The 25,949-nt window shown below is 40.6% G+C and overlaps 2 protein-coding genes across 5 annotated transcripts in view; one reads left to right on the plus strand and one right to left on the minus strand.

The window, feature by feature from the left end:
• Positions 1-25,949, minus strand: part of creb3l1 (cAMP responsive element binding protein 3-like 1) — a 40,335-nt gene that overhangs the window by 8,705 nt on the left and 5,681 nt on the right. For 2 of the 4 annotated variants that reach the window (XM_047355376.1, XM_047355373.1), the window contains exons 2-9: positions 17,995-18,127; positions 15,242-15,328; positions 5,383-5,534; positions 5,196-5,277; positions 4,409-4,602; positions 3,884-4,030; positions 2,824-2,882; positions 1,121-1,189 (exon numbers count right to left, since the gene is read on the minus strand). In XM_047355376.1, coding sequence (XP_047211332.1) covers positions 1,121-1,189; positions 2,824-2,882; positions 3,884-4,030; positions 4,409-4,602; positions 5,196-5,277; positions 5,383-5,534; positions 15,242-15,328; positions 17,995-18,127 — 923 coding nt within the window. Of the gene's footprint in view, positions 1-1,120; positions 1,190-2,823; positions 2,883-3,883; positions 4,031-4,408; positions 4,603-5,195; positions 5,278-5,382; positions 5,535-15,241; positions 15,329-17,994; positions 18,128-24,793; positions 24,897-25,949 lie in introns of all 4 variants that reach the window. The other 2 variants (XM_047355375.1, XM_047355374.1) reach the window with 2 other exon arrangements.
• Positions 1-25,949, plus strand: part of unc50 (unc-50 homolog (C. elegans)) — a 72,338-nt gene that overhangs the window by 4,700 nt on the left and 41,689 nt on the right. The window contains exon 2 of the mRNA XM_047355377.1: positions 2,154-2,228. The gene's annotated coding sequence lies outside the window, so the exon portion shown is untranslated. The remainder of the gene's footprint in view (positions 1-2,153; positions 2,229-25,949) is intronic.

The raw sequence follows: 25,949 nt of genomic DNA on the forward strand, positions 1-25,949 counted from the left end.
CATTTTCAGTCCTACCATCACAAACAGAAATGTGTGGTTTACTAAACTCTACTGGGACTTTAACTGGAATCAGGTCCTTTAATCAGATGAGACTAAGTCCGAGCTTGGCAGCAACAAGCACTCCAGGTGGGTTACATGTGCAGAAAAGCAGCTTAAGCATGGTAGAGGAGGTGTGATTCTGTGGGGGAACCTTAGCCCCCAACATTATTAATGTTTAACCTGTCTTTTTAGTAATATTTTATGCCTCACTTGATCATTTGTGCTGTTGATTTTGTTTGTTTTTGTCTTGTTTTGTCTGCTTTGTTTTTATTTGAAGTTGCTAAATTTTCTTCTTATTTATTTAGGGTGTTTTGTGTATTTCACTGGAATATATTGTATTGTTCTGCACTTCTAGGATTAGATCATGGTCCTCCAACGCTCTTTGGGCCCCAGAACTGGGATTTGTTTTTACATCACCCCCCGAACTATTTGCAACAAAAAAAGGGAAAGCTTTTCTCCAACACCGTTGGCATTAAATACAGAGGGAATACCTGCCCACTGTTAGGTGTGGTGGAAGATCTGTAATGCTGTGGGCCCTAAGAAACTTGCCAAAATGCATGGCATCGTGACCTCTTTACCATACCAGGCCAGTACAAACACAATCTGGTGGCGTCTGTCAAAAAAATGAAAATGGGAAAGCAATAGGTCTTTCATTTGGATAACAGCTTGACAGAAACAACACAGAAATGTTTAATCAGACACAAATCAATCTTCTTCTCGGTCCATCTCAGTCCCAGGAGAAGAGCGGATGATAAACCAGGAAGAGAGGAACAGTCAAAGATCCCTCTCCATATGCAATAATTTCTTATTGTGGGATTTTTCCCGCTGTATAAAGTAAGTTACTGCTGCAAATATTCTAAGGGGTTTCCAATCAGGGTTTGGACAGCAGTATACACACAGAGCGAGGTGTAGTTGTTGCACGCCTACAGCAAAACAGATCATCCAGCTCTCACTTTATCAGCCACTCAGTCACTGGTGATAAACCAACCACCATCACCTGAATAGATAACCCATGTCATGTCTGTTGTTTGGAGGCTCATGATAAATCGTGGTTATATCTGCAAGGTGTGTGAATCCTCACCTGTTGGCAGTCTCCAGGTTCTCTACTTTTCTCCACAGGTCGCTGTTCTCTGACGTGTAATTTTCCACCCTGATGGACAAAGTCAGATTATTGTAATATCTCTCCATATTTATGTGTTTGTTTTTATTTATTATTCTTCAGGGCTAAAGTACTGTAAAAAATGAACAAAAGTCTCAGCAAGACCTGCAATAAACAGTAATAAATGTCAAAAAGGCAAAAAGAGGTTCATATTAAATAGCATTCACTTTAATCACTAAAATGATTGTTATTGCTAAATGTGCTTAAATCAATTAGATGTTATGTGCAATGTCGAGAAATATTTGTTTCTGGATTTTAAAAATCTTTTAAGACTTTTTTTCCCTGTAGCGGCTTAAAAATAAAACATCTAGAAATAGATTACACCTAGATTTGAGATTAGTACCAGCGATCACATTTCAAACAAAAACACTTTCTCATCTTGTGTTGTGGGGATTACAATGTTGTGTTTTTTTAATTATTATTCTGTCATAAATGTATAATAGGGTTTACAAGCAGTTACAACCGAGATGTAATAGAACCAAGATGCATCTGTATATGGACGTGGAAACAGAAACAAATCTTGACATAGAACGGAGGATGAATCACTTGTTTTTTCCTGAATGTCCCTTTGCTGCAGTCTTGTTCTAATCCTATCGATCTGTATTATTAACGTCTTTCTAATCCTCCTGATCTACTCCGGGTTTGACTCATTCGCACAGATTAGAGCAAGTAATTGTGTTGTTTTCTTTCTAAAGAGGTCACAAAGTAATTCTCTAATGTAGGGGGATAATAGAGAGGTGGAATAACGTCTTTCCAGGCCTCTGTGTTCCTCTTTGTTGTGTCGATTCAGTGAAAAGAAGCAGCGCTTTGATTCATACCATGTCTGTATTTATTCTGATGGGATTAATAACACATTTGGCAACCATCTGCATGGACTGTCCAGTTATTGTTGTTCCATATTGTGATGAAAGTGTTGTAAAAGCCAATCCATATTTTCTTTTATTTTCCATGACAGGAGATTCGGGGAGTCTGGCCCATGTGTTCAGCAGATTACTGGAGTCCAGCCACCAGGAGAACCGGCCAGAATAAGGTACAAAAATGCATGCTGGGAAGTTCTGATTAACTTTTATTAATGAATCACAAAGCAGATAAAACCACTCTGTGGGTATCATAAAGTAAAATTCATGACCTGACGAGGACCCAATCTTGCCTCCAGTTTAATCCTCTCACTCCACTCCACTTTACAGCAGCTGGGAAAACCTCTAAATACTAAAACTGGCTCCTGGCTGAACCGTTACTGCCAAGTTCACTTTAGCATTACACAACTCAGGCTCTCCTTGGTCGGGTTGGAGTTTTTCCCCCCTCATTGGGAGCAAGCAAATGGTTGTAAATAAAAAAAAAAAAAAGCTCATGGTTAGAGTAAACTGAGGGGAAACCTCCATAGCTACATAATGTGGCTTTTGGTTCGGTGTCGAAACGAGAAGGAAAAGTAATGTATTCATTTCTCTGAAACGTCATTTGGCTATGAAGGCAGTTTCAGGATGTTTTTAGGTGTAAATGTATGAGTTCTGGCTACACTTCTCTAGACAATTACAGCGGATGATTTATAAGTTGTGTAATTTGAGTAAACTATAAAGACATAAAGAGAACTAAAAGGAAACAAAAGTGGAAAAAGGAAGTCTTACTTCTTTTCCAGACATTCCACATACTCTTTCTTCTTTCTGCGGCTCTCCTGAGCTGAAATCTAAACAGAGAAGCGTATTTTTTACTTTCTCAATCAGTCTGAACAAAATGAAAGGTGCAGCCATCCTTCATTCCCCTATAACCTCTCATCCCACTGATCCTTCTATCCTCTTCATTACCTTGCAACTCATCACCTAATCATCACCAGTTCCTATGGCATTTTATCCTTCATATCCACCTATTTCATCCCACTCATCCAACATTACTATATATTTTTATCCTCATCATCCTTCACTCACCATTTTTACATTTTCTCATCAGTCATTTTTCTCATATCTCATTTCTATCAGTTTTGATCCCACTCATCCTTCTGATTCCTTCTTTTCATTCCAGTCATTCTCTTCAACCCTCATTACATCTTTTTCATCCTTCTCATCCTGCTCATCTGACCATAACACATCTTTTTATCCTCATCATCCTTACTTCCAACAACCTTTCATTACATTCAGCCTTAGTATCATTTACTTGCAGCAGTTTGTAATACACTCATCCTACTGATCCCTCGTTACTATTCCTTTCCAACCCCAGCAACCTCTAAATTTGTCATGACCAATCTGTTTCCTCATCCCTCTTTACACCCCTTTTTCCTCATCATTCTTTGTTCTGGTCCCACTCATCCTTCTCATCAACTTCTTTTTAATCCCATTCATCCTTTTCATCCCTCTTTATCACCCATTCTCCTCATACTCATCCTCCCTCCCTCATCCTTCTGATCAATCGTTGAAACTTCTTTTTACCCCCTCATCTAACTCATCCCTCGTTACCACTTCTTTTTATTCTTCCCATCCCTCTTCCCCACCTCATCCTCCGTTATTTGTCTCCCAATGATTTTCCTTTCCTTACTAGGATATCGCAGTTATTCTCCTCATTCTACACTTCTACACATTTTTATTCTCATCATCCTTGATCATTCTTCCCTTCAACTTCTCACAGTCATCCATCTCATCCCCCACTTCCACAAATTCCTGTTCCACTCATCCTTTCTAATAACTCAGATTTGACCTTGTTTTTAATCTTCCGTCGGACTCTCTTCAGTGCTTTCTCCTCGCTCTTGGTAAGGGGAAGTTTGTTTGGCACAGGGTAACCCTCTGCTACCAGGGTCCTCTTCTCTTCCTCTGTCAGCATGAGAGGTCCTGAGCCCTGCAGCTTCTGCAAGAAAAATAGTAAACATTTTATAAGCAAATGTTTCTTTTAGAAATGCAAATTACCAAGCTTTCTTCCAGCTTTACTCTGTGGTGCTGGTGATGTTTTAAATAAATTCAAGCTGGGATTTTGTCATGGTGCATAAAGTTGTGCTGTGGTTTAGCAGCAGTTCAAGCTGTTCAGATGCATCCTTGCTGAATCAAAACAATCTGCTGGCATTAGATCACTACAAATGTTTTTCATTTGATCTTAAAAATTCTGCTCAGTGGACAGACAGGGTTATCTGCATTTTATTGAGCATGCTCATGGCAGCACAACTCTACCCAGCGTTGTGCATATGATGACAGAGGCGAGGCATGGGGCAGGTGATGTGGCCGAACTCACATGTGGTGCTGTGAGGAGAGGTGAGGAAGAGATGGCTGATGAGGAAGAAGAGGAAGATCCACGACCTCCTGGCCTCTGTTGTGGCTGGGGCGAGGATGGTGGCAGAAGGAGGTGTGGGGAGGACGGTGGTAGTGAGCCGTCACTGTCGCCATGGTTACTGCTGGGAGGGGTGGGCGGGAGCTGGAGAGCATCATCTGAAAGAAAGGAAAGGGTTAAATGAGTGCTTCTGCTTATGTATAATTACAGAAGAATACATTAATTAGTTTTGAAGAAGGGTGGAGGATGGACACAGATAAGCAGTCAGGTAGTTGTTTACTTTAAGAAGTCTGTGGGTGGTGTTTTTAGGTAGAAGTTACTCTCCTAACAACCCCCACCACCAAAAACGACTATCATTGAAATGAAACACAGTTGCAAAACAACTTTTATTAGTTTATCCTGCTTTACCTATTTAGCTTAAAGTTGTTTAACGCTCTCAATGCAACTACTCCCTCATTGATTCATCCATACCTCATGCCTCAAAGTTTCTATCCCACTTATCAGCTTATCATTCCTTGCAACCCCTTTCTATCCCACTCATCCTGGTTATCCTTCATCCCTCACTCTCCATCTCTTCAAAGACATCTTATCCTCTTCATCCCTCATGACCATTTAATCCTTATTCTTTATCTCTCCTTCTTCATCCCGCACTTCCAACAATTTTTATTCCACTCATCCTCCTTAACCATCTTTTTATGCAGTTTAGGTAAATTTCTGGTTTGAACTGTATGTATGGTTGTGTGTCGAGTACCGCTGGGCAGGTTGAGGTACTGTCCATTTTCTCCAGGTTCGTCCTTAATAGCTACAGGCTTCGCATCATCTAGCCGGCGCTCCTAGAGAAAACACACAAGAGTAGAAACAAGCAGGTGTGAACATTAAAAAGGGAATCGTTTGCAGTTGTTATAGTGGCAGATAACGAAGAGCGCATGGATGCTTACTGTGTTTCTCCACGGTGACCCTGTCTGAGGATCAGGGCTTAATATGAGAGGCAGGCTTTCTAGTTGCTGAGGATCTAACCTTTGGCCGATATCAGGGTCCTCCTGTTTCACTAGGATGGAGGACAGGTCCTGGCTGAAGTTCCAGTCAAATTCTGGAGAAACAGCATGGAAATAACAACCGGTTTTCTTTAATCTTGCTTTGAGAGATTTATTTTATGATATATTTAAAGTTTGACCGATAAGACACAGTTTAAAGCTGCTCAAGTCCTAAATGACCTTTAAGGTTTTAACTACACTTTTACCCCAGAAAATCCTCCTTTCCTTCCAATAAAGTAAAATGAAATTCCACGAGCAACTCAGGCAAAGCTCCCTGCATTTCCCATCCACGAGGCTTTGCTGTAGGTCTGCCAATGGGAAATAACCAGCAGCTTTTAAATCCTGCTTTGGGAGAGCTTCCCCAGAATATTCGAGCACTTCCTGTCGGGTTTGCTTATTACAGACTGCTGGACAACGTCGCTTTGGCAACTGTGGTGCATAATTTGTTTCTAGTGAGGGAGTATTGACCCTGAAATAAAAGATGGGCTGAACCAGCAACTTGTCTTCATTATCCTTCATGGGAAAACGAACCAGTTACCGCCTTTAAACACTGTAGAAAATATGCATAATCGAGTGTAACAACTATAAGGTTAAAGGGCAGTTCAGGCGAAGGCCACCAAAGCACAATATGAGTATAATGCTAGGAGTATCTGACAGGTACTTCACTGTTTAGTCTACTCCAAACAGCAGGGGGAATTTTAATGTTAGTTGCTGAGCTATTTTTCCCTCCAGACATATCCAATCTCCAGAGTTACATATAAGGAGCTGAAAGGGGAAGATGTTAATTGTGGCTAAACCCCACAACTGCATCCTAAATGAGAGCATCTACCAAACCAACACAAAGTAGTGCACATCTGAAGTAGAAAGGAAAAGGCGACATTGTTTTTATTTGTTCATGATTACAAATCAGCGTAGGGATCTTGTCCTGTTTGAAGGTGAACCTTCATCCCATTCTCAGTTCTTTTGCTGGATCTACAGGTTTTCTACCAGGATTGCCCAGTATTCAGCACCCAAATTCCTATCAACTCTGACCAAGATCTGTGGATCTCTGCAGCTTCTCCAGAGTTCCCATAGCTCTCTTGGCTGCTTCTCTGAATAATTTCAATACTTTTCATTGGTCTATTACATAAAACCTGAATGGGTTTTTGGTTGTCAAAAGCTGCAAGATGCTTGAGGGTGTATAGTATCGAACACAGCGAACGTTTGTCTGTTAGTCATAAACTGCATCTGCCTTGAATCAGAGCTCTTTAAAGGAGAGTGCCTCCAAAGGAACCTCGTTAGAAAAGAGCATAAAACATTTTACTTTTCCTTTAAAAGTGAATCTGCGACGTAAGCGGTAAGGAGTAAAAGGTGACTTCAGGTAGAAAGGGAAGAGTGTTTTACCCGTTTAACATTTAAAACACCAGGATAGACACTTTGATGTTTGTAAAAGCAAATACACACACACACACACACGCAGACAACAAAAAGGCTCCCAAGGTGCAAGCAGTTCCTGAACGTCACGTTAATTGCCTCCTCGTTTCCTAGCAACGTCTTGCTGGTAAAACGCTGTCAAGTTTACAAGCTTTGTGTATATACATCCATGTGTGTGAGGTGTGAGCTGACATTATGGGGTCCATCACTACAGCAGGGATCAGCGCATTGAAGATCCATCTTAAAAATGAGTCCCTGTGGATACTTCCTGCTGACATGAAGTCAACAGCCGTGAGCTCAGCGTTGCAATGTGTGGTGTCTGTATCAGAAACAAACACTGTCCTTGAGCCTGCCAAAACAATAACTAGATTTAGGAGATGCACACTGGAAATAATTGAGTAGTTTATTACCATCAGATGCATTAATTCCACATCTGTTGTTTATTTCAGCCGAATATATCGAGCACATCAGGCTCAAGAATGACAGGTCATGTACAGTTAAAACCAAAACAACTCGTCAGCTTCATGGCCTTGTGTCTATGAACCCGCTGGATCAGGACTGAAGGAAAGTTCTGAATGAAATGTCAAGAGTTAGGATAATTAGTGCTCTGTCAGACATGTTGGATGTCTCCTTCTAAGTGATGCCAAACCTGGTAAGAGCCATGAAATCTGGAGGTGTCTTCAGATAAACGTGATCTTTAGGGACATCCTATTTTTAATCCATAGGGTTTAGTTGGATGTCAGCCCACCCTTTGCAGCTACTAGAGCTTTAACTCTGATGTGAAGAGTTTCCACAACGTTTGGCAGTCTGGAATTTTTTAACCATTCTTCAAAGTGCATTTATGAGGTCAGACACTGATGTAGGACAAAAAGGCCTGGCTTGCAGTGTGTGTTCTCATTTATCCACAAGGTGTTCTGTTGTGTTGAGGTCAGATCTCTGTAAAGCCCAGTCAAGTTCTTCCACACTTAACTGGCTCATCCATGTCTTTATGGACCTTGCTTTGTGGTCTTCCTGTACACCCAAAATTCCCATCTGTGGCAACCTGCACCATAATGCAATTAGGCAAGAGCAGTTGGCCCTATCTATTAATTTGTCATACAGAGAGGCATGATTCATCACCCCAAAAACCACGTTTCATTGCTGTAAAGTCCAGTGGTGGTGTGCTTTGAGGCTCAGTTATAATGTTAGCATGCACGCACCCTCGTGTCCTGTTCAATTTGTCCAGCAAATGCTAGCTTTACACAACAAACAACTATGCTTATTTTAAAGAAACAGTGAGGAAAGATCTGCAGTGTTCCCCTTTTGCACAATTTAAATCTCAGCAACCACAAAGGCACAACATTGCATTCTTTACCTGATGAGAAATCTATTCTTTCTTTTCAGTTCTTTTTTTATTCTTCTAGTAAAACTTGTAGAAACCAGTGCATTATCGACCCTTAGGAGGCTGTAGTGAAAACTGTATATCTTTCAGTGGAATGCTGGGGTTCAGCTAAGCGGTGCGGGCTTGTCCATAGGATCCAAGTGGTTCGTCGAGATGATAACCTTTAACATTCAAAAATCACCTCAGACAAACCCCTCCCTGGGATCCCTCTGGCAATTCATAAATCCTCAAAGCCAACGATGCCCCATACGTATGAGCCTTCAAAAATCATGGTGGTATAACCCATCGAAAAGAGGCATCGAGTGGCCCTCTCCAGGATAGATATACAGGTCCTTCTCAAAATATTAGCATATTGTGATAAAGTTAATTATTTTCCATAATGTAATGATGAAAATTTAACAATCATATATTTTAGATTCATTGCACACTAACTGAAATATTTCAGGTCTTTTATTTTCTTAATACGGATGATTTTGGCATACAGCTCATGAAAACCCAAAATTCCTATCTCACAAAATTAGCATATTTCATCCGACCAATAAAAGAAAAGTGTTTTTAATACATAAAACGTCAACCTTCAAATAATCATGTACAGTTATGCACTCAATACTTGGTCGGGAATCCTTTGGCAGAAATGACTGCTTCAATGCGGCGTGGCATGGAGGCAATCAGCCGGTGGCACTGCTGAGGTCTTATGGAGGCCCAGGATGCTTCGATAGCGGCCTTTAGCTCATCCAGAGTGTTGGGTCTTGAGTCTCTCAACGTTCTCTTCACAATATCCCACAGATTCTCTATGGGGTTCAGGTCAGGAGAGTTGGCAGGCCAATTGAGCACAGTGATACCATGGTCAGTAAACCATTTACCAGTGGTTTTGGCACTGTGAGCAGGTGCCAGGTCGTGCTGAAAAATGAAATCTTCATCTCCATAAAGCTTTTCAGCAGATGGAAGCATGAAGTGCTCCAAAATCTCCTGATAGCTAGCTGCATTGACCCTGCCCTTGATAAAACACAGTGGACCAACACCAGCAGCTGACACGGCACCCCAGACCATCACTGACTGTGGGTACTTGACACTGGACTTCTGGTATTTTGGCATTTCCTTCTCCCCAGTCTTCCACCAGACTCTGGCACCTTGATTTCCGAATGACATGCAGAATTTGCTTTCATTCGAAAAAAGTACTTTGGACCACTGAGCAACAGTCCAGTGCAGCTTCTCTGTAGCCCAGGTCAGGCGCTTCTGCCGCTGTTTCTGGTTCAAAAGTGGCTTGACCTGGGGAATGCGGCACCTGTAGCCCATTTCCTGCACACGCCTGTGCACGGTGGCTCTGGATGTTTCTACTCCAGACTCAGTCCACTGCTTCCGCAGGTCCCCGAAGGTCTGGAATCGGCCCTTCTCCACAATCTTCCTCAGGGTCCGGTCACCTCTTCTCGTTGTGCAGCGTTTTCTGCCACACTTTTTCCTTCCCACAGACTTCCCACTGAGGTGCCTTGATACAGCACTCTGGGAACAGCCTATTCGTTCTTTCTGTGTCTTACCCTCTTGCTTGAGGGTATCAATAGTGGCCTTCTGGACAGCAGTCAGGTCGGCAGTCTTACCCATGATTGGGGTTTTGAGTGATGAACCAGGCTGGGAGTTTTAAAGGCCTCAGGAATCTTTTGCAGGTCTTTAGAGTTAACTGGTTGATTCAGATGATTAGGTTCATAGCTCGTTTAGAGACCCTTTTAATGATATGCTAATTTTGTGAGATAGGAATTTTGGGTTTTCATGAGCTGTATGCCAAAATCATCCGTATTAACACAATAAAAGACCTGAAATATTTCAGTTAGTGTGCAATGAATCTAAAATATATGAATGTTAAATTTTCATCATGACATTATGGAAAGTAATGAACTTTATCACAATATGCTAATATTTTGAGAAGGACCTGTAGTGTTACTTTAATTTAGAAATTCATTAAAAAAATTTATGAAACCTTTTAAATATTTGGTCCTAACTTTAACTATTGGTTAATGTGTCAAACCTTGAATGCAAGCTGTCTCTTTTCTTAGTAGAACATGTTTGAAACCTTGAATGTGAAAAACAGCTCCAATTGGGATGGTTTTATCCATGTTCTCGCTATTGATTAAAAAGTATCATAAGAAAAAGTTATTACATTTTTCTTATGGGCTAACTAACATGTCATAGTCTGCAGATTGTTGAAGGTCCACTTGCGATTGGTTGGTTAGGCCCTTGTATAAGTCTTATCCTAGAAGTTGGGCACTCGGGAGGCATCTGAATTCTAAGACTCGGAAAGAGTCAAAAAAGAATCACAGCCAGCAACAAGTTTTGCTTGAATGAGTCAACAGAAAGCCTTGGTCGACTTTTGGAGATATGGTTGCAATAAATGCTTTTGTTTGCACCATATGCTTTGCTACGTTTGTCTAATTTGGTGTAAACTCCTGCAAGATTTCCGTTTTTTTTTTCCTTCATATTAATTGGGTCTGAGTCCAAAGGGAAGATTTGGTGACATTCTGAACAAGTACCAACATCCTTTTAGTCTTAGAATGACCTTCGACCAGAACAACAGCAGTTGTGCTGGGATTGCCACCTTAGCCAAGCTGAGAAATGGGACTGCGGGATCCGCATAAAGTCGAGTACAAGTCAGTTTCACTACTGAGTAAACAGATTCCAGACCTCAATGTAGGCATTCCCCTTCCCTGTCCAATAGTGGTGGTTCTGGTGTGAGAAGCTGCCAGATTAAAAGGAATTATTTCCTCATCCGTTTCCCTTTTTCTTTTCAAATTAAGGTATAGTTAACCTGCTGTTTTTGTTTTTATATGTGTGCTTCTTTTTACTCGATCAATTAATTAAGAGGTCGACCTTAGTGTAATTAAAGATATATACAAACCTTACGTAACTACCGTTTCCTGGGGGTTTGTCTTATAATCATTTTAGTGATACCAAATACATCTTAATCTGAGTAAAACACAGGCTCACATTGCTTATTTCATTTTGCACTAAACGGGGTACAACTAAAGGAATCCCTCCTTTAGACAGATTTGTGACTTGAAATTTGTTTTAGTACAGATGCACTATTTACCTGTTCCCTGCATGCTCCTTATCAGAGGGCGCCACAGAAGCCTTTGCTAATGAGGCCAGTCCTGCTGTTAGCCTCAGCCTTGTTAAGCCCTCTGCCCTTGTTAAGCCAGGGCCAGATTGGAAACTCACTATGACATTTTTAATGAGTACCAGAGGCTTCATGCTGAAGAAAACTCATTTTCCATGTTAGGCTGCTGTCACAGAATAAGAAACAACTTCCATCACTGCAGTGTAGAAGCTGGATTAAAACAATAAAAATATTACTAAAGAGTGAAAAATATAGTATTTAAATAAACACGTCCTACTTCAGTAGTTCTATCCAGTGTTAAGTGATTGTAAAAGCAGATGTGGGGGAAAAAGTGATTAAAACTGAAGCTTAAACTTCTCTCTCCCCAGTTTATGGGACTCCTTTGTTGGTACAAGAAGCCTTCCTGTGCGGGTAAAAAGCAGAAAGCACAGGTAAGAAAACTGTTAATAAGCAAAGCTCCAGGCAGTCACCACAGGGGGTTAATAGAGGAGAGGTTGTGACTTTGTTTGATCTCAGCTGGGAGACTCGTTGTATTAAAACATTAGATGGATCAGCGCAATAGGAGCTCAGCGTCTCCTTGACAGGATGAGAGCAACGCCGACAACGACTAAGGGGGGGGAAAACTATTTGAAGCAAGAATCAATACTGCAGGATATCGCTGAATGATGGACACAAGGACTGGGTATCCTTTAAAAGCAACCCAGGTTCCCCTCAAAATGCCTTGGGGGACATGGTCATAATTCTTTTTCACATCTACAAAACAGATGTAAACTAGACTACCAAACTCCCATGACCCCGTCAGAAGTTCCAAGAGGGTAAAGATCTGGACCCATTTTCCACGGCCAGGATGACAGCCACACACCTCTTCCTGAATCCAAGGGTTGGAAAACAGTCAGAGCCTCTCTTCCAACATCCTAGAGGAAATCTTTCCAGAGAAGTGAGAAGTATGATACCTTGATAGTTGGAACACACTCTCCTCTCTTTAAGATTGGGACCAACATCCCGGCCTGCAACTCCACAGATGTTTCCCCAGTACTCCATGGAATATTAAGTTAGTGTGCACTAGCATGTTTTTATTCCTTTTTTGGAAGGGAAGTCATATTTAAAACTGAAATAAATTATATGCTCTGTGTGATCATTGAATTTGATTTCAATTTCAATAAGCAGAAACGAAGGCAGGGTTATTTGTCCGTTGTTTCTGACAAATGTCCTTATATACAGTGTCCATCAACCTTATTGATTTGGAAATTTTGGAAAAGAGCACTGAAGCATTTTAGTAATAAAAAATTATTCCTAAAATTTGTAAGCTGATCATTATGTCTTGGAACGTCTAGATATGGTGTTGCATAGATGCCCGTTTCTTTTGTCAATTTTCAAAATGAAAAAGACAAGACAACATGCCATTCAAGTAAGGCAGATGTTGTGTGTTGGTCTCCAGTCAGGAAATAGCAACAAGAAAATGGCTTCTCATCTAAACCTGTCCTAGTCAGAGCAATAATTTAAATGTCTACTAAGTGTGTTGCCCCTTTTCCACTAGTCTCTACTCAGCACGGTTCGGCACGGCTTTTCGGCATTAGGTGGCGTTAATTTACCTTCAAACATTCTCTAGCTCGTACCCTTCAATTTGATACCGCTCCATGACTTCCCTCCCTCTCCTTTACTTATCCAGAGTGCCTCGTCTTGCTGCCTGCAGCCTTCTCTGGCTCTCTTCTTTCACTCTGAGTCTGACAACAGCCATAGACTGAGCAGCAGTCTGGGCTGTTGTTGTGTTTGTGTTTGGGCCAGATTGCCGTAGACGATCCTGCCTACATTGAGATGGTACTCAATAGTAATGGAAAACTAGCCAAACCATGTAAAGCAGAACTGACCCGAGTCAAGTAGAGTTGGTACTAATGGAAAACGGGCATATAAAACCAATCTCATGATTTCATTAAATTGCTGTTTTAAAGTCACTAGTCTCCATGTAGACAGTATTTACATGGCAACTGGTTGTTTGGGAGACTAGCCATGAAAAGCATTTTTATGTCCGACCATCTTAAACAAACTTGAACATCTTAAAGTCAAACATATGGAACTAAATGGGGTCCTGTTGAACTGGAACTGTATTCTTTGGTCAGACTAGGATTGAGTTTTTCTCCAGCTGGGTCTGATGTGGGCAAGAATCTTTTCCAAAGGTCCTTTTACTCCTTGAAATATCTGGAAAGTTTGAATAAAAAGCTGGTGGCCTCTGCCAGAAAACTGATAATTGGTCATCAGTCGGTCTTTCAGCATGATTTTGCTCAACATATAGCCAAAGAGACCATAGGAAAGGACCCAGGACTCTGGACAATCCACAGAGATTGTGGAAAGAGGAAAGGACAACAACCCCTCTCTCTGTATGCTCCAACCTTTACAACTGGTATTGTTAAATTAGCAGTATGTGTATATAAGTTATATGTGGGATGTTTTTGTCCCACTGAAAAAATTTACTTAAAGTTTAATGGTAGGATTTTCACACATTTGTTTGTGTGAAATGATAAAAGAGGAAATAATTTTAAGAGTAAAAATGTGTAAAATGCTGCAATTGTGATTAGTTATAATCAGTTCATAAGATATAAACAAGAAGGATATAAAGTTCAAATCAAATAAGCAAAATTTGATCTTGTTTTTAATGTGTGAAAGAAGCCACGGATTTTTCCCTTGTTAAACAGCAGTATCGGCTACAATACATAATGAATCCCTTTACTCAGAGTGGACTGGGTTTCTAAAAGGTCAAGATCCTCTAACATCCGTAGGTGTCTAATTAACCTGACTCATCTTGACTAATAAGCAGCAGCTCCTGCGTTTACCACTCTCACTGCATGCCGAGTCTGAAAACGCAAAAAGCGCATCAATCTTTAACTCCTCTCAAGCTTCTCAAGAGATTAGGTGCTGAGACGGAGTTCTCCAAAACTGGCAGGTACTTTTACGATCTCAAACGGGCGGACCGGCACAGATCTGGACGGGAATACCTTAAATCTTATCATGACAGACAAATTTTAAGTTGCAAATTGTTTTTAATGCAAACATATTATGTCAGAAATAGAGGTGAAAGCTTTGAACCAAATGCAAGAGTTTCTTTAAATCACTGATACAAAATCTAACAACTGATGCATGCAAAGAAACAAATGGACTCATCAAGTGACTAAATATATATTCTAGTAAACACTATTGATACCGCTGATGCACTGCAGACAAAAAGTTGTTCTTTCACCCTGAGCTACCCATTTCTTTGCTTAATGTGCTCTTCCAGGCTGAGCAAATAATAGATACTTGAACCAAAAAAGTGAATTTAGTTGGATTAAGGGTGAGTGAGAAGCCCAGAGGAGCTGGAAAACAGTGAGATAACCTGACAGAGGGGAGAAAGAGTTTCCTTTGGCGACGGCTACAGCTGCAGACTTAAAACCACATGCTTGTTGTAGTATTGTGTCGGTCTGTGTGTGTTTATATGCGCGTGTGTGTGTTAGGTGGGCAGGGCTTAGCTGGAGGAGAGCTGCTCAGACTGGGATCCTGCTGCTCAGACAGCTGGATCCCCAGGACAAATGGAGAAACAGACAGAAACACGGTGACAAAGACATGTGGGTAGAAAGACAGACAAAGGGTGACCGCAGGAGATGGAGAAGATGAGTCAGAAAGTGAAAGAAACACCTGCAAAGATGAAGCTAAACTTAAAATGGAACGTATTTCTCTTGATTTGCATCCTCAAATAGGGAAGGCATTTCTTTAAATTTGATCTAATCAAGTTCAGACGGAGGCACCCTGATAATCTGGATCAGCATGAAGCTTCTGAGCTTTATCTGAATCGACAAGCATAAATTCTGAAAACATCAAAGTCATTGACCCACCAGACTCTTGGTCCATTTTGATTGACAGGGCCGGACTCTGGGGGGCGGAGTCTTCACTCAAAGAGTAGCTGTGCTCTCCTTGGATATCTGTGAGATTAAAAAGGCCCTCTCAGAAGGACGGAAAATGTAACAGTGCTTAAAACATCTGCTGACATTAATTAGGTTTTAATTCAGGATCCTTGACGTCACGCTTGTGTTGGCTCATTAAACTCACTAATAACAGCCAAATAGAGTGAAGCAGGCGCACAGCACAAGAGGATCCTTCAAAATTATTCGTATGCTTTTAACCTTTCCACATTTTGCCACATTATAACCAAACGTCATGTATTTTATGGGATTTAATGTGATAAACCAACACTACGTAGAGCATAATTGTGAATGGGAAGAAAAATTATGACTCCCCCCTCAGTCATACTGGAAGGAGAATGTTCATAGATTCTCTTTTGAATTTAGGCTTGGACTTTGACTAGGCCATTCTAATCCAAAAAAATGCTTTGTTCTAAACCATTCCATTGTAGCTCTGGCATTATGTCTGGTGTTGGTGTCCTACTAGAAGGTGGACCTCTGCCCCAGTCTCAAGTCTTTTGCCGTCTCTAAAAGGTTTTCTTCCAAGATTCTTTTGTTTGTAGCTCCATCCTTCTCCCATCAGCTCTGACCAGTCTGTATCGGCTGAAGAAAAGCATCCCCACTGCATGATGCTGCCACCACCATGTTTAGTAATGGGGGTGGTGTGTTAAGGGCAATGCACACACAGGATTTTGCATTTACACCAAAGAGTTCAATTATTTTTGGTTTGGCTCATCCACAAAACAGGACAGGTCCAGACTGCAACAAATAATCAGGAATGCAGAGAATAATCAGGGCTGACCTTCCCTCCATCCAGGACTTATACAGGTCTAGGGTCAGAAAAAGAGCTGCTAAAATCTCTGCAGACCCCACACACCCTGCACATAAACTGTTTACAGTTTTACCTTCAGACCGCCGCTACAGAGAACTGTTTACTAAAACCAGCCGCCACAGAGACAGTTTCTTCCCCCAGGCTGTTTCTCTGATGAACATTCAATAGAGTAACAACAGCATACAGATGTTGCAAAGGCACCTTTTTATTTATATATGTGTATATTTGTATATTGTATATATGTATATTCTGTAATGCAAAAACAAAAACCAGAGAGCAAAGTGAACCGGAGTCAAATTCCTTGTTTGTATGTACGAACTTGGCAATAAAGCTGATTCTGATTCTGATTTTCTCATCTGACCAGAGCACCTTCTTCAATGTGTCCTCTGCTTGGCCGGAGGCAAACCGCATACAAGACCTCTAACGGCTTTCAACCAACAGTGGCTTTTTTCTTGACACCTGTCTAAAAAGGCCAGATCTGTGGAGTGCAAAACTAATAGACCTTCTGAGCGCTACCAGAAGAGGGCCTGCCTGTCTTTTAGAAACTCTTGAAGACCCAGCTCCTTAGAGCATCCCCTACCCTAGCACCTAGCCAGTACTTCCCTACCCTATTCCTACGCTGTCACCGTCCTGTCAACAGATTTTCCCACCTGAACTGTTCATCTCTGCAGCTCCTCCAGAGTTACCTCTCGGCTGCTTCTCTGATTAATGCTTTCCCCGCGTTTCAGTTCAACTTGACAGCCATGTCTTGGTAGATTTGCACTTGAACCATGTTTTCCATTTTCAGTTAACAGCTTGAACAGCTTTCTGTGAGATGTTCATATGTTTTTATAACCTAACTCCGCTTTAAATATCTCAACAACTTTATCAGCTCCATGATGCTGTTTGTCCATAAATGTTCTCTAACAAACCTCTGAGGCCTTCACAGACCAACAGGATCTATACTGAGAATAAATTACACATAGGTGGACTCTGTTTACCACTGGATTTTATTTAGGGCATCAGAGGGAAGTGAAAACAAATGCACGACACACTTTTCAGGTTTTTATTTGTAAAACCTAAATTCACAATTATGCACTGCGTCGCTGATCTATCACTTGAAATATAATACAGTTTGAACATGAAAGTTTAAGGGGTATAAATACTTTTGCAAGACTCTGTATAATCCTGCAGTGTCACTTATTGCTCCCCAAAGCAAGACTCCCGCAGCTGCTAGCAAGCTGTATGGAAAGCATGTTTCAGTAACATTCATAAATGCATCCTTGCATTTATGAATGTGAAAGATGATCATTTTAGATGAATACATCACAGAACGTTTTACCAAAAAGACGCACATTTAAATCCAGCCTGAGCACGTTTGATCTTATCTGCTGAGGCATTCATGCTCATCTGGTGGCAGCATTTGATTCCAGTTTCTGCAGTGATCTTATTTGTTTCAGCTTCAGTCATTTTCTCTTATCATTTTTCCATCTCTTTGTGACCATGGCAACACCTGACAGGGACACGGATTTGAAGTGATGAGCTTGGATCATAGAGCAATGAGATGATGACAACAAGCTTCAACAAACTGAGCGAGCCTCCAGTGCAATAGCTCTGAGCAGATAAACCAGTAACGAGGGAGATTAATGTGTTTGAGAGTTTCAAACTCAGCAAAATGAGCTGTCTTTCTTAAAATCATGATATCCGACTTCTCCAAAACTAACATGATGATACAGAGGGCCCCTCAATTGTTGGTTTTTAAACCAACAATTGGTTGGTTTATCTGCTACGTTCAGTACGCTTTTAGTCTTTGACGTGGATTTTGGTCGTACCTCAGAAAGCGCAGCATGCATATTCTTGACTGCACTGAACTCACCTGGGTTGCTCTCCATGTCAATGTGCAGGGGTGAGGGTCTATCTGTCAACAGGGGGCGCTCTAACAGATGGTCGTCGAAGAAACTGTTAAATAGCTCACTGCTGAAGTCTTCCATTTGGTCACCTGAAAAAGGCTGGAACACACAAACAAGCAAGACAATGATATGGATGACTCCAAACATTTTCATGAACAGGTGGAAGATATAGATTATGGGGTGTAGCCCAAGAACTTGACTATACAGTAGTCCTATGTTTTTGGTATTCTATCCACCAGTACTGCTGGTACCTAAAGAGCCCCACATCATGATGCTACCACCACCACCGTTCCTGACAGTTGTTAGCATTTTTTTTTAATGCCCCACCCTATTTTATCCAAACATTAATTTCTACTTAAATATAAAATCTCATACTCGTCGTCTTCCACTTTATCCGGGACCGGGTCGCGGGGGCAGCAGACTCAGCAGAGACGCCCAGACGTCCCTCTCCCCAGACACCTCCTCTTATGAAGAGGGACCACCACCCCAGTCTGCCAGTCCAGTGGCACTGTCCCCGACCGCCACACAATGTTGAAGAGGCATGTCAACCATGACAGCCCCACAACATCCAGAGACTTGAGGTACTCAGGGCGGATCTCATTCAACCCCGAAGCCTTGCCACCGCGGAGCTTTTTAACCACCTCGGTGACTTCAGCCTGGGTGATGAAAGAGTCCAACCCCGAGTCCCCAGCCTCTGTTTCCACCAGGGAATGCGTGATGGTAGGATTGAGGAGATCCTCGAAGTACTCCTTCCACCGCCTGATAATGTCCCCAGTCGAGGTCAGCTGCCTCCCACCCCCACTGTAAACAGTGTTGGCGAAGCACTGCTTCCCCCTCCTAAGGCACCGGACGGTTTGCTAAAATCGCTTCGAGGCCAACCGGTAATATAAAATATTTCTCATAAATTCATATTGTCCATGCGGGCTGATGCAAATTTCAGATGTTGAATTTGGAGCAGGAGCTTCTTTTTTTGCTAACATGACTTCAGACCATGGCGGTGTAAAAAAAAATAAAAACGGTCTCCCTTGTGGACGAGGATACTGGTTATACTGATGTTCTTGTAGTTTCCAGTTCCAGGCAGGTGTCAGCCTTGGTGTCTCCAGCTCCCCGCAACCAATTTCCTTTCATCCAGTTCGGGTTTTGTCTCCAACTTGAAAAAGTGGTGACACATCTGAATAACTTGTACTTACAAAACAGTTGTCTGAGCTGATGCTGTTGGACTCTGCAGTTGTTTAGAAATCTAAGATATTTCCCCAACTCCCCTTTGGTCCAAACTAAGTTCCTCAGACTTTAACATTGATCTCGGTTTTGGTTAATCCAGTTAGTGCTGTCAAACAAATCATTTTCATGGTGACAAAGACATTTGTTATTTATCTCACGATCAATCAGCCCTGGAAAAAGAACAGTTTGAAAAAAAGTAACTGAGAACCCAAAATAACGACATTCATGCCAATGATGAGTGGACTTAAACATCTGAGCAGACCTGCAGATACTCTGGAGCCAAAGGCCGTACTTAACAACAATCTCCAGTATTTATTCATATTCTGGTTGTTGTATGGATTAATTCAAGAGTTATTTGGCAAACAAACAGGATGTTACATTTGGAGGGAAAAATATAATTAATTCCTCTTGCAACAGAATCTGTTAAAAAAGCAACACTTAAAAATCAAATAATCAATAGTTTCAGTTCTGCAACATTTTATCTCTAAGGGCCAGAAAGAAGATGATCTACTGTGTTGATGGCATGAAGAGTCAATCAATGAGGACAAAAGCATCAACAGATTAATCCTCAGTTCTGATAAACGAGTCACTGAGCTGGGAGATGGTGCTCTGGAAGCTCGGGACGACATGGTGTTCTGGTTCACACACACGCGCACACACACACACTATGAGTCACCCTGCTCTTGAGAAAACATGCAGAAAGCAGACTAGAAGCAGACACATGGGTTGGTTGGAACCCAAACATCCTCTGCTTGGAGGCTCGTTAGACAGACACAGTGACAAAAATAACTTGATGCAATTAGCAGCATGTACAAAAAATAATTTACATGCTTCATTCCTGGAAGACAGCTTAATCTGTCCACCAAGAAGAACTAGAAGTGTCACAGCAGGAAAACATCAGCTCAGAGGCAACGATAAAGCTTTATCAAGGATGATAAATAAAGATCTGTGTTTAACAGTTTTTACAACCAGCAACATGAGCGGAGTAAAGGTTTTTTTTTCTAACAAACATTCCTAAGATTCATTTCAACTACATTTATTCATTTGGAGAAAAATGTTGCACATTTATTGCTACTCTTAAAAATCCCTTTAAGTAAATGTAACTAATGCATTTTATACTTTTATTTTTACTTCTAATTAATAATCTGCAAGTTTCTGTTTCTTGATGCAACACAGAAGCTTATTTATTTGTCTATTTCTTATGAGTTATCTTTAATTTACCGTCCAAGTGTCAATATGTACCGCTTTCATTACACTCATCGGTACCACCTGTGAAGATGTGTAAAAAGCCCGACAGTAAATACTTCTTTTATAGTAATAAACTTCATTAACTTTATAGTAGGTCAGTGCTTTTATTTAGTAATATATGTCTTTCTACTTCCCTGGGTCACACAGAGACCCATTTCTCCGAATCACTCTTTAAATAGAATGTCCTACCAACGATTGCATCCAAACAGTCCTTTGGCATTGCGATATTGCATACAATAATATTTCAATGACGACTAATATTCGATATATTGTGCAGCTCTATAAGAGAGGTAAAGCTCACTGTTAGGAGATCTGCTCCATAGAGCAGCACCTCAGGGGTCACCAAGTCTCCAAAACAATCATGCCAACGGTTTTTACTTTAATCGTGATGCCTGGAAAAGAAAAGGGTTGTTGTACCATCACAAACATAAACAGGTGGAGTTTCCTAAACAGAAATGCATGCTTTGGTCAGATGAGACTAAGAACTACAGGTGGGTTTGGTGGGAAACAAAGGTGGAAAAGCACCACAGGCCCATTGTTAAGTGGTGGGCTTCTTTAGTTTTGACGCATTTATTGAACAGAAAAGAAATCCTGGTTTTGAAATATTTGACCTGCTGATTATAGATTATAACCATTCAAGAGAAAACTGTCCCATTCTGATCTCTGATTGGTGCATCTCTGTTTGTTCCCCACTGAATTCATTTACTCATTTTTTCTGAGTGAGATTATACTACTGCAATAAAGATGAGTTTATTTCAAGGCTGTTAACTCATCTTTACTTGCATGCTACTTAATGCTCTCTGTGTTTATTATAGCTGCATCAGTGGGTTCAGGCAGGCTGACCTGTAAACATTCACACAGGTATTATCACGTTGTGTGTGAGTGCACAACTGGGTCGGGAGCGTTTGTGGTGAAACTCTGGGACACATGAAGCTGCCTAAGAAAAACATAGAGTTGCTCAGCTAAATAATGAAAACATGACACATTTTGTGAAACAATAAAACAATAAACTTGAATATTCTCTCATTCATAAATAGGCACTCACATAAAAAATTAGTGCATTTATCCTGACAGAGCTGCCTTGTAATCCTGCTGCCCTAAATGGATGAAAAAGCTGTACAACCTTAAGCTGAATTCTACTGGGAATATGGGTCACATTAGGCTTGCTTGTACTCAAAAATAAACTGTGGAAAGTTTCCTAATTGGTGCCATAATGAAATGCAGAAAAGAGAGAAAAGGCAGGATATGTTTCTATAACTGGAATAATTATTTGCTCTAAAATTAGCTTTAAAAGCTGAATCCGTCAACAGTGTCAGCCTTTATGTAGAACTCAAAGGGCAGTACTTAACTTTGTACCTGCAGAAGATTAATGCTCCTCAGCTCCTCCTTTTGAACAAATCTAGCTTCAGTAGTGACCCTGATAAAAGGCCTGATATCCATCTGCTGAGTTGCATATTCAGGTTCACCTGCAGCAAAGACTACGCCCGTTCAGGCCTGGACATGTGCAAGCAGATGTCCTGACATTTCCCTGAGCTGTAACCAAAGAGCAGACGGTGCCTTAACATTACAACCACAACCTTCAATCTGTTTTACTGGGATTTTATGTGATAGACCAACAAAACGTGGTGCATAACTGTTAGGTGGAAGGAAAATGATAATTTATTCATGGTGAAGCATGGTGGTCACAGCATAATACTGTGGGGGGTGCTAAAATATAGAACAATCAAGAAAGAAAACCTATTAGAAAGACTGGCGAAGTTTTCCTTCCAGCTGGATAAGGACCCTAAACATACTATGGAATGGTTTAGATGAAAAAATTCTTATGTGTTACAATGGCCTAGTCAAAGTCTAGACCTAAATTGAAAATAAAAAGCTTGTGGAAAAATATGAGGAAGTTCAAGGCGTATAAATAAGGTTCTTCTAACCCTCCTTACTTAGGTGAGGTCTTGAATTAGCTGCGAAAGTGCATGGGTGGGTGAGATGTACGTCTCCATCTGCAACACTGATAGATGTGATTATGGTGGACGTTGTGGGAGAGAGGACATGTACTGTCACACTGCTGGTTAAAATGATCCCAACATTCCTTGGATCTTATAATTAACGCAGCAGCAAAAAGGCCACCTCTGTAGCCATGCTTATGTTAGACTAGTATGTGCAGCATGTGAGTCAATTTCACTTCTTAGGAGATTTGCTTTTTGAAATGCACCAACAAGGCATATTATTTACTTTTGTAACCCAGCAAGTAATCCCACAAAGGGTCAACATTCAAAAGCCTGTTTTCCCGGATGCTAATCTGCCTCACACCTTCAGGACTTGACATTCACTGCTGGGAAATGCAACAGAAAGATGGTTCACATTTCTCCTCAGTGTCTTCCTTGTAACTGTTTACTTATCTGAAATATAAACTTGTTCTGAGAAATGGAGTCCTCGCACAGGACGGGCAGCCCCTGTAGACCAGAGTGGCTTGCGTAGGAACAGCTGGACCCAGTGTGAGAAGATGCAGTTAAAACTGGACCCGTTATTACCTGAAACACCTCCCCTCTCTGCTGGGGAGGGCGAAAAAGGATGTTAAAAAGCAAGCTGATGTTTTTTGTAGCTTACTTCTGCACGGGTGTGTCATTATAGGTGATGGATGTGAAATGTAAAACCGCACAAAGAGAGCTGGGAGAGATATATGCACGAGGTAATTATAAATGCAGAGAGTAACTCTGTTATGGCTGTAATTAACTGTTCAGCCCAGACCCATCGCTCTGCTCTCCTTTCATTTAGCTACTTTTCACTGGCTCAGGTAAAGATAAAAGAAAAGATATGTTGAGTTTAGATCAATAAAGATCATCAGAAATGGGTGAAGCGTTCCCCCAAGTTGTCCTCATAATACAGTAAAATGTTTAGAGGCCCCCAGACCTAGGAAAGATGTCATTTTTCTTACAAAGAAGAATATGGACAGACTAGCAGAGATGCACCAATCAGGCTTTTTATGGCCGATACAGACTTCTGGTTTTATTTGCTACTGATTCCAATTTTCTTATTCTAAGGACTATAAAACACAACAGAGAAACAAACATGCTGCAGGTCCTTCGATAGAGGTAGAAGAAATGACAAGATCATCACCCTTTATGAATCAAAACATTTGTCCCCAACCTTTATTTGATTTTTAGTGCATCAAAGTACATGCTGTTGGCACATATGTTTACAGACCAAAACAGTGGGCGCTCCTAGTTTTGTTTTGATGCATGCATGAATAGGAAAAATCAAAAGAAACAGTTTTTAGATTTGACCTGCAGATCATCTCTAGAAACAAGCTGCAGCTGCCTTCAGTATGAAATAAAAGCTGGAAAAATAGGATCCAGGTCATCATTTAAGGGCTAACGCATTACTCAGGACTGCAGGTAATAGCATTATGAAACTTAATGAATACTTTTGCACTGTATGTGGAGCCTATAATAAATTTTAGGGTCACATCTATCTGGAATCAATGTACCTGAACTTCAATGGTGTCCTAGACCAGTATGGGACCATTACACCATGAACCACATGGTATAATCCCCATTCGTCTATATATACTGGGCTGGAAGCTTTGGTTCAAATCCTACAATAAAGTAGGTCAGGTATAATTCCGAAATTTTTATTTATCTATGCTTGAAAATGTAGTTATCTCAACTTTTTCTATTGAAATGTAAAGTAAATCATTCAGTTTTGGGAGAGGTAATTAAGGCAAACTGCAATTTTTACAAATGAATCCTATATTTTGTCCTTATTTTAAGCATTCCTTGAATCTTTCATCATTTACTCTTACAGATAAAAGTATTTGTGTACAAAAAACAATCCTCTGTTTATTGATCAAGCTAATAATATTGGTTTTTGGTCAAATAAGCTGTAAAAGTGAACTCTAAAGGCAGGCTATTTACTATTTTAAAACACGTATTTTTTAATGCTTTTTATGCAACCAAAATCTCTTGAATTATGTTGTAATTTGATTATTATTAGTATTTGTAAGAAATTAAATATAACTATAAATCGTATTATTGGTTGAGATTTTTGCCAGATTATAACTATCACAGCTCTTAGATGGCTGAAAACATCATGTCATTATCTGTAATCCTGGCTGCCAGAGATAAGACAAAAAAGGCAATGTTCTCGACTGTATTTGGCTTCATGTGGTGTTGTATGGCTGCAGCTGGTTGGCTGCTACTGCACTAACTTGAGCTCCACGTGCTAACTGTGTGAGACACAGAAGTGAACAGTTATAGCTCCCAAATAAAAAAACAGAAGGGTATTTTTCCTTCTCACACACACCAGCTCTGCAGGCCAGCACACATTCCTTCTGGCAGTTGAGCGTCCAATCAGATACGTGTATGCAAATGAGGGGGCGTGGCTCCTGACAGCTGGAGTGCAGGGTCTGAATGGAGAGTAGAATTAAATAAAATAAATGAAAATGAGAAGAAAAATTTGGAGATGGAAAAAAAACTAATGAAGTAAAATGGATGAAATGTAGAGGGTGTGTGGCTGACTGAGGAACCAGCCCTATATTTTTATACAACTGTGAGAGCAGAGCAGAGCAGAGAGTCTGCTTGACACTTGAAATCTCCTGCGGCTCCAGCTGATTAAAAACAGACATATATCACGACTTAAAGACAAATGATTTTCCAGCTAAATAGTAACTATTCTCAAGTGTCGGCTTCTTAAACATGAGCATGTGCTCCATAACTCTGCAAAACAAGAGAGGATTAAGAAGGTTTTCTGGAAGTTCTGGACATTTTCAAGGAGTGTTTTCTCCTATTTTCCTCCTATACTAAACAGCATATCAAATATTTACTAATGCAGTTATTAACAAGAATTGGTGCAGTTTTAGGGCAAGATTTGAAATTCATGCTTGGATATAGGATGCTTTGACATAATTTTAATTAAACTAATTAATAGGGAAATTATGAAACCTTTAATAAAAACCTTTATTATGTGCAGGCCTTATACTGCAAAGTTAATCCGTTTTTACTTTAATGAACTTTGATTCAAACTTTTAAAAAAGATTCTGAGACACATATGATAAATATTTTTAAATTATTAAAGATATTTTCTCTAAAGGTAATGTTCCTACTTGTCAGATTGAATACTAGGGATATATTCCCTCTAGGTATACAGGCACTCCGTGAACTGGAAAAAGGTAAGCAACATCCAGAGCAGGAAGTTTGCAACTCCAGGCTGTACTCAACGACAGGGCACACCTTTATTAACCCCTAAACTAGGATGCTTTCAGACTGAGAAATGGTCTTCAGAATGGTGTAATGGAACAAAAATTAACTTATTTTAGGTGTATGAGTCATGCTATAAGACAATACTCAGAAGGTACGGTTTACCCAAATAAAATACAGGAAAAGATTGACTAAACTCGATTTTAAACCAGTGAGTCACACAAGTGTCTGTGGTTAGGCAAATCAAATATAGTGGGACAGGG

Source organism: Girardinichthys multiradiatus, chromosome 24, assembly GCF_021462225.1.
Source record: "Girardinichthys multiradiatus isolate DD_20200921_A chromosome 24, DD_fGirMul_XY1, whole genome shotgun sequence".
NCBI lineage: Eukaryota > Metazoa > Chordata > Actinopteri > Cyprinodontiformes > Goodeidae > Girardinichthys > Girardinichthys multiradiatus.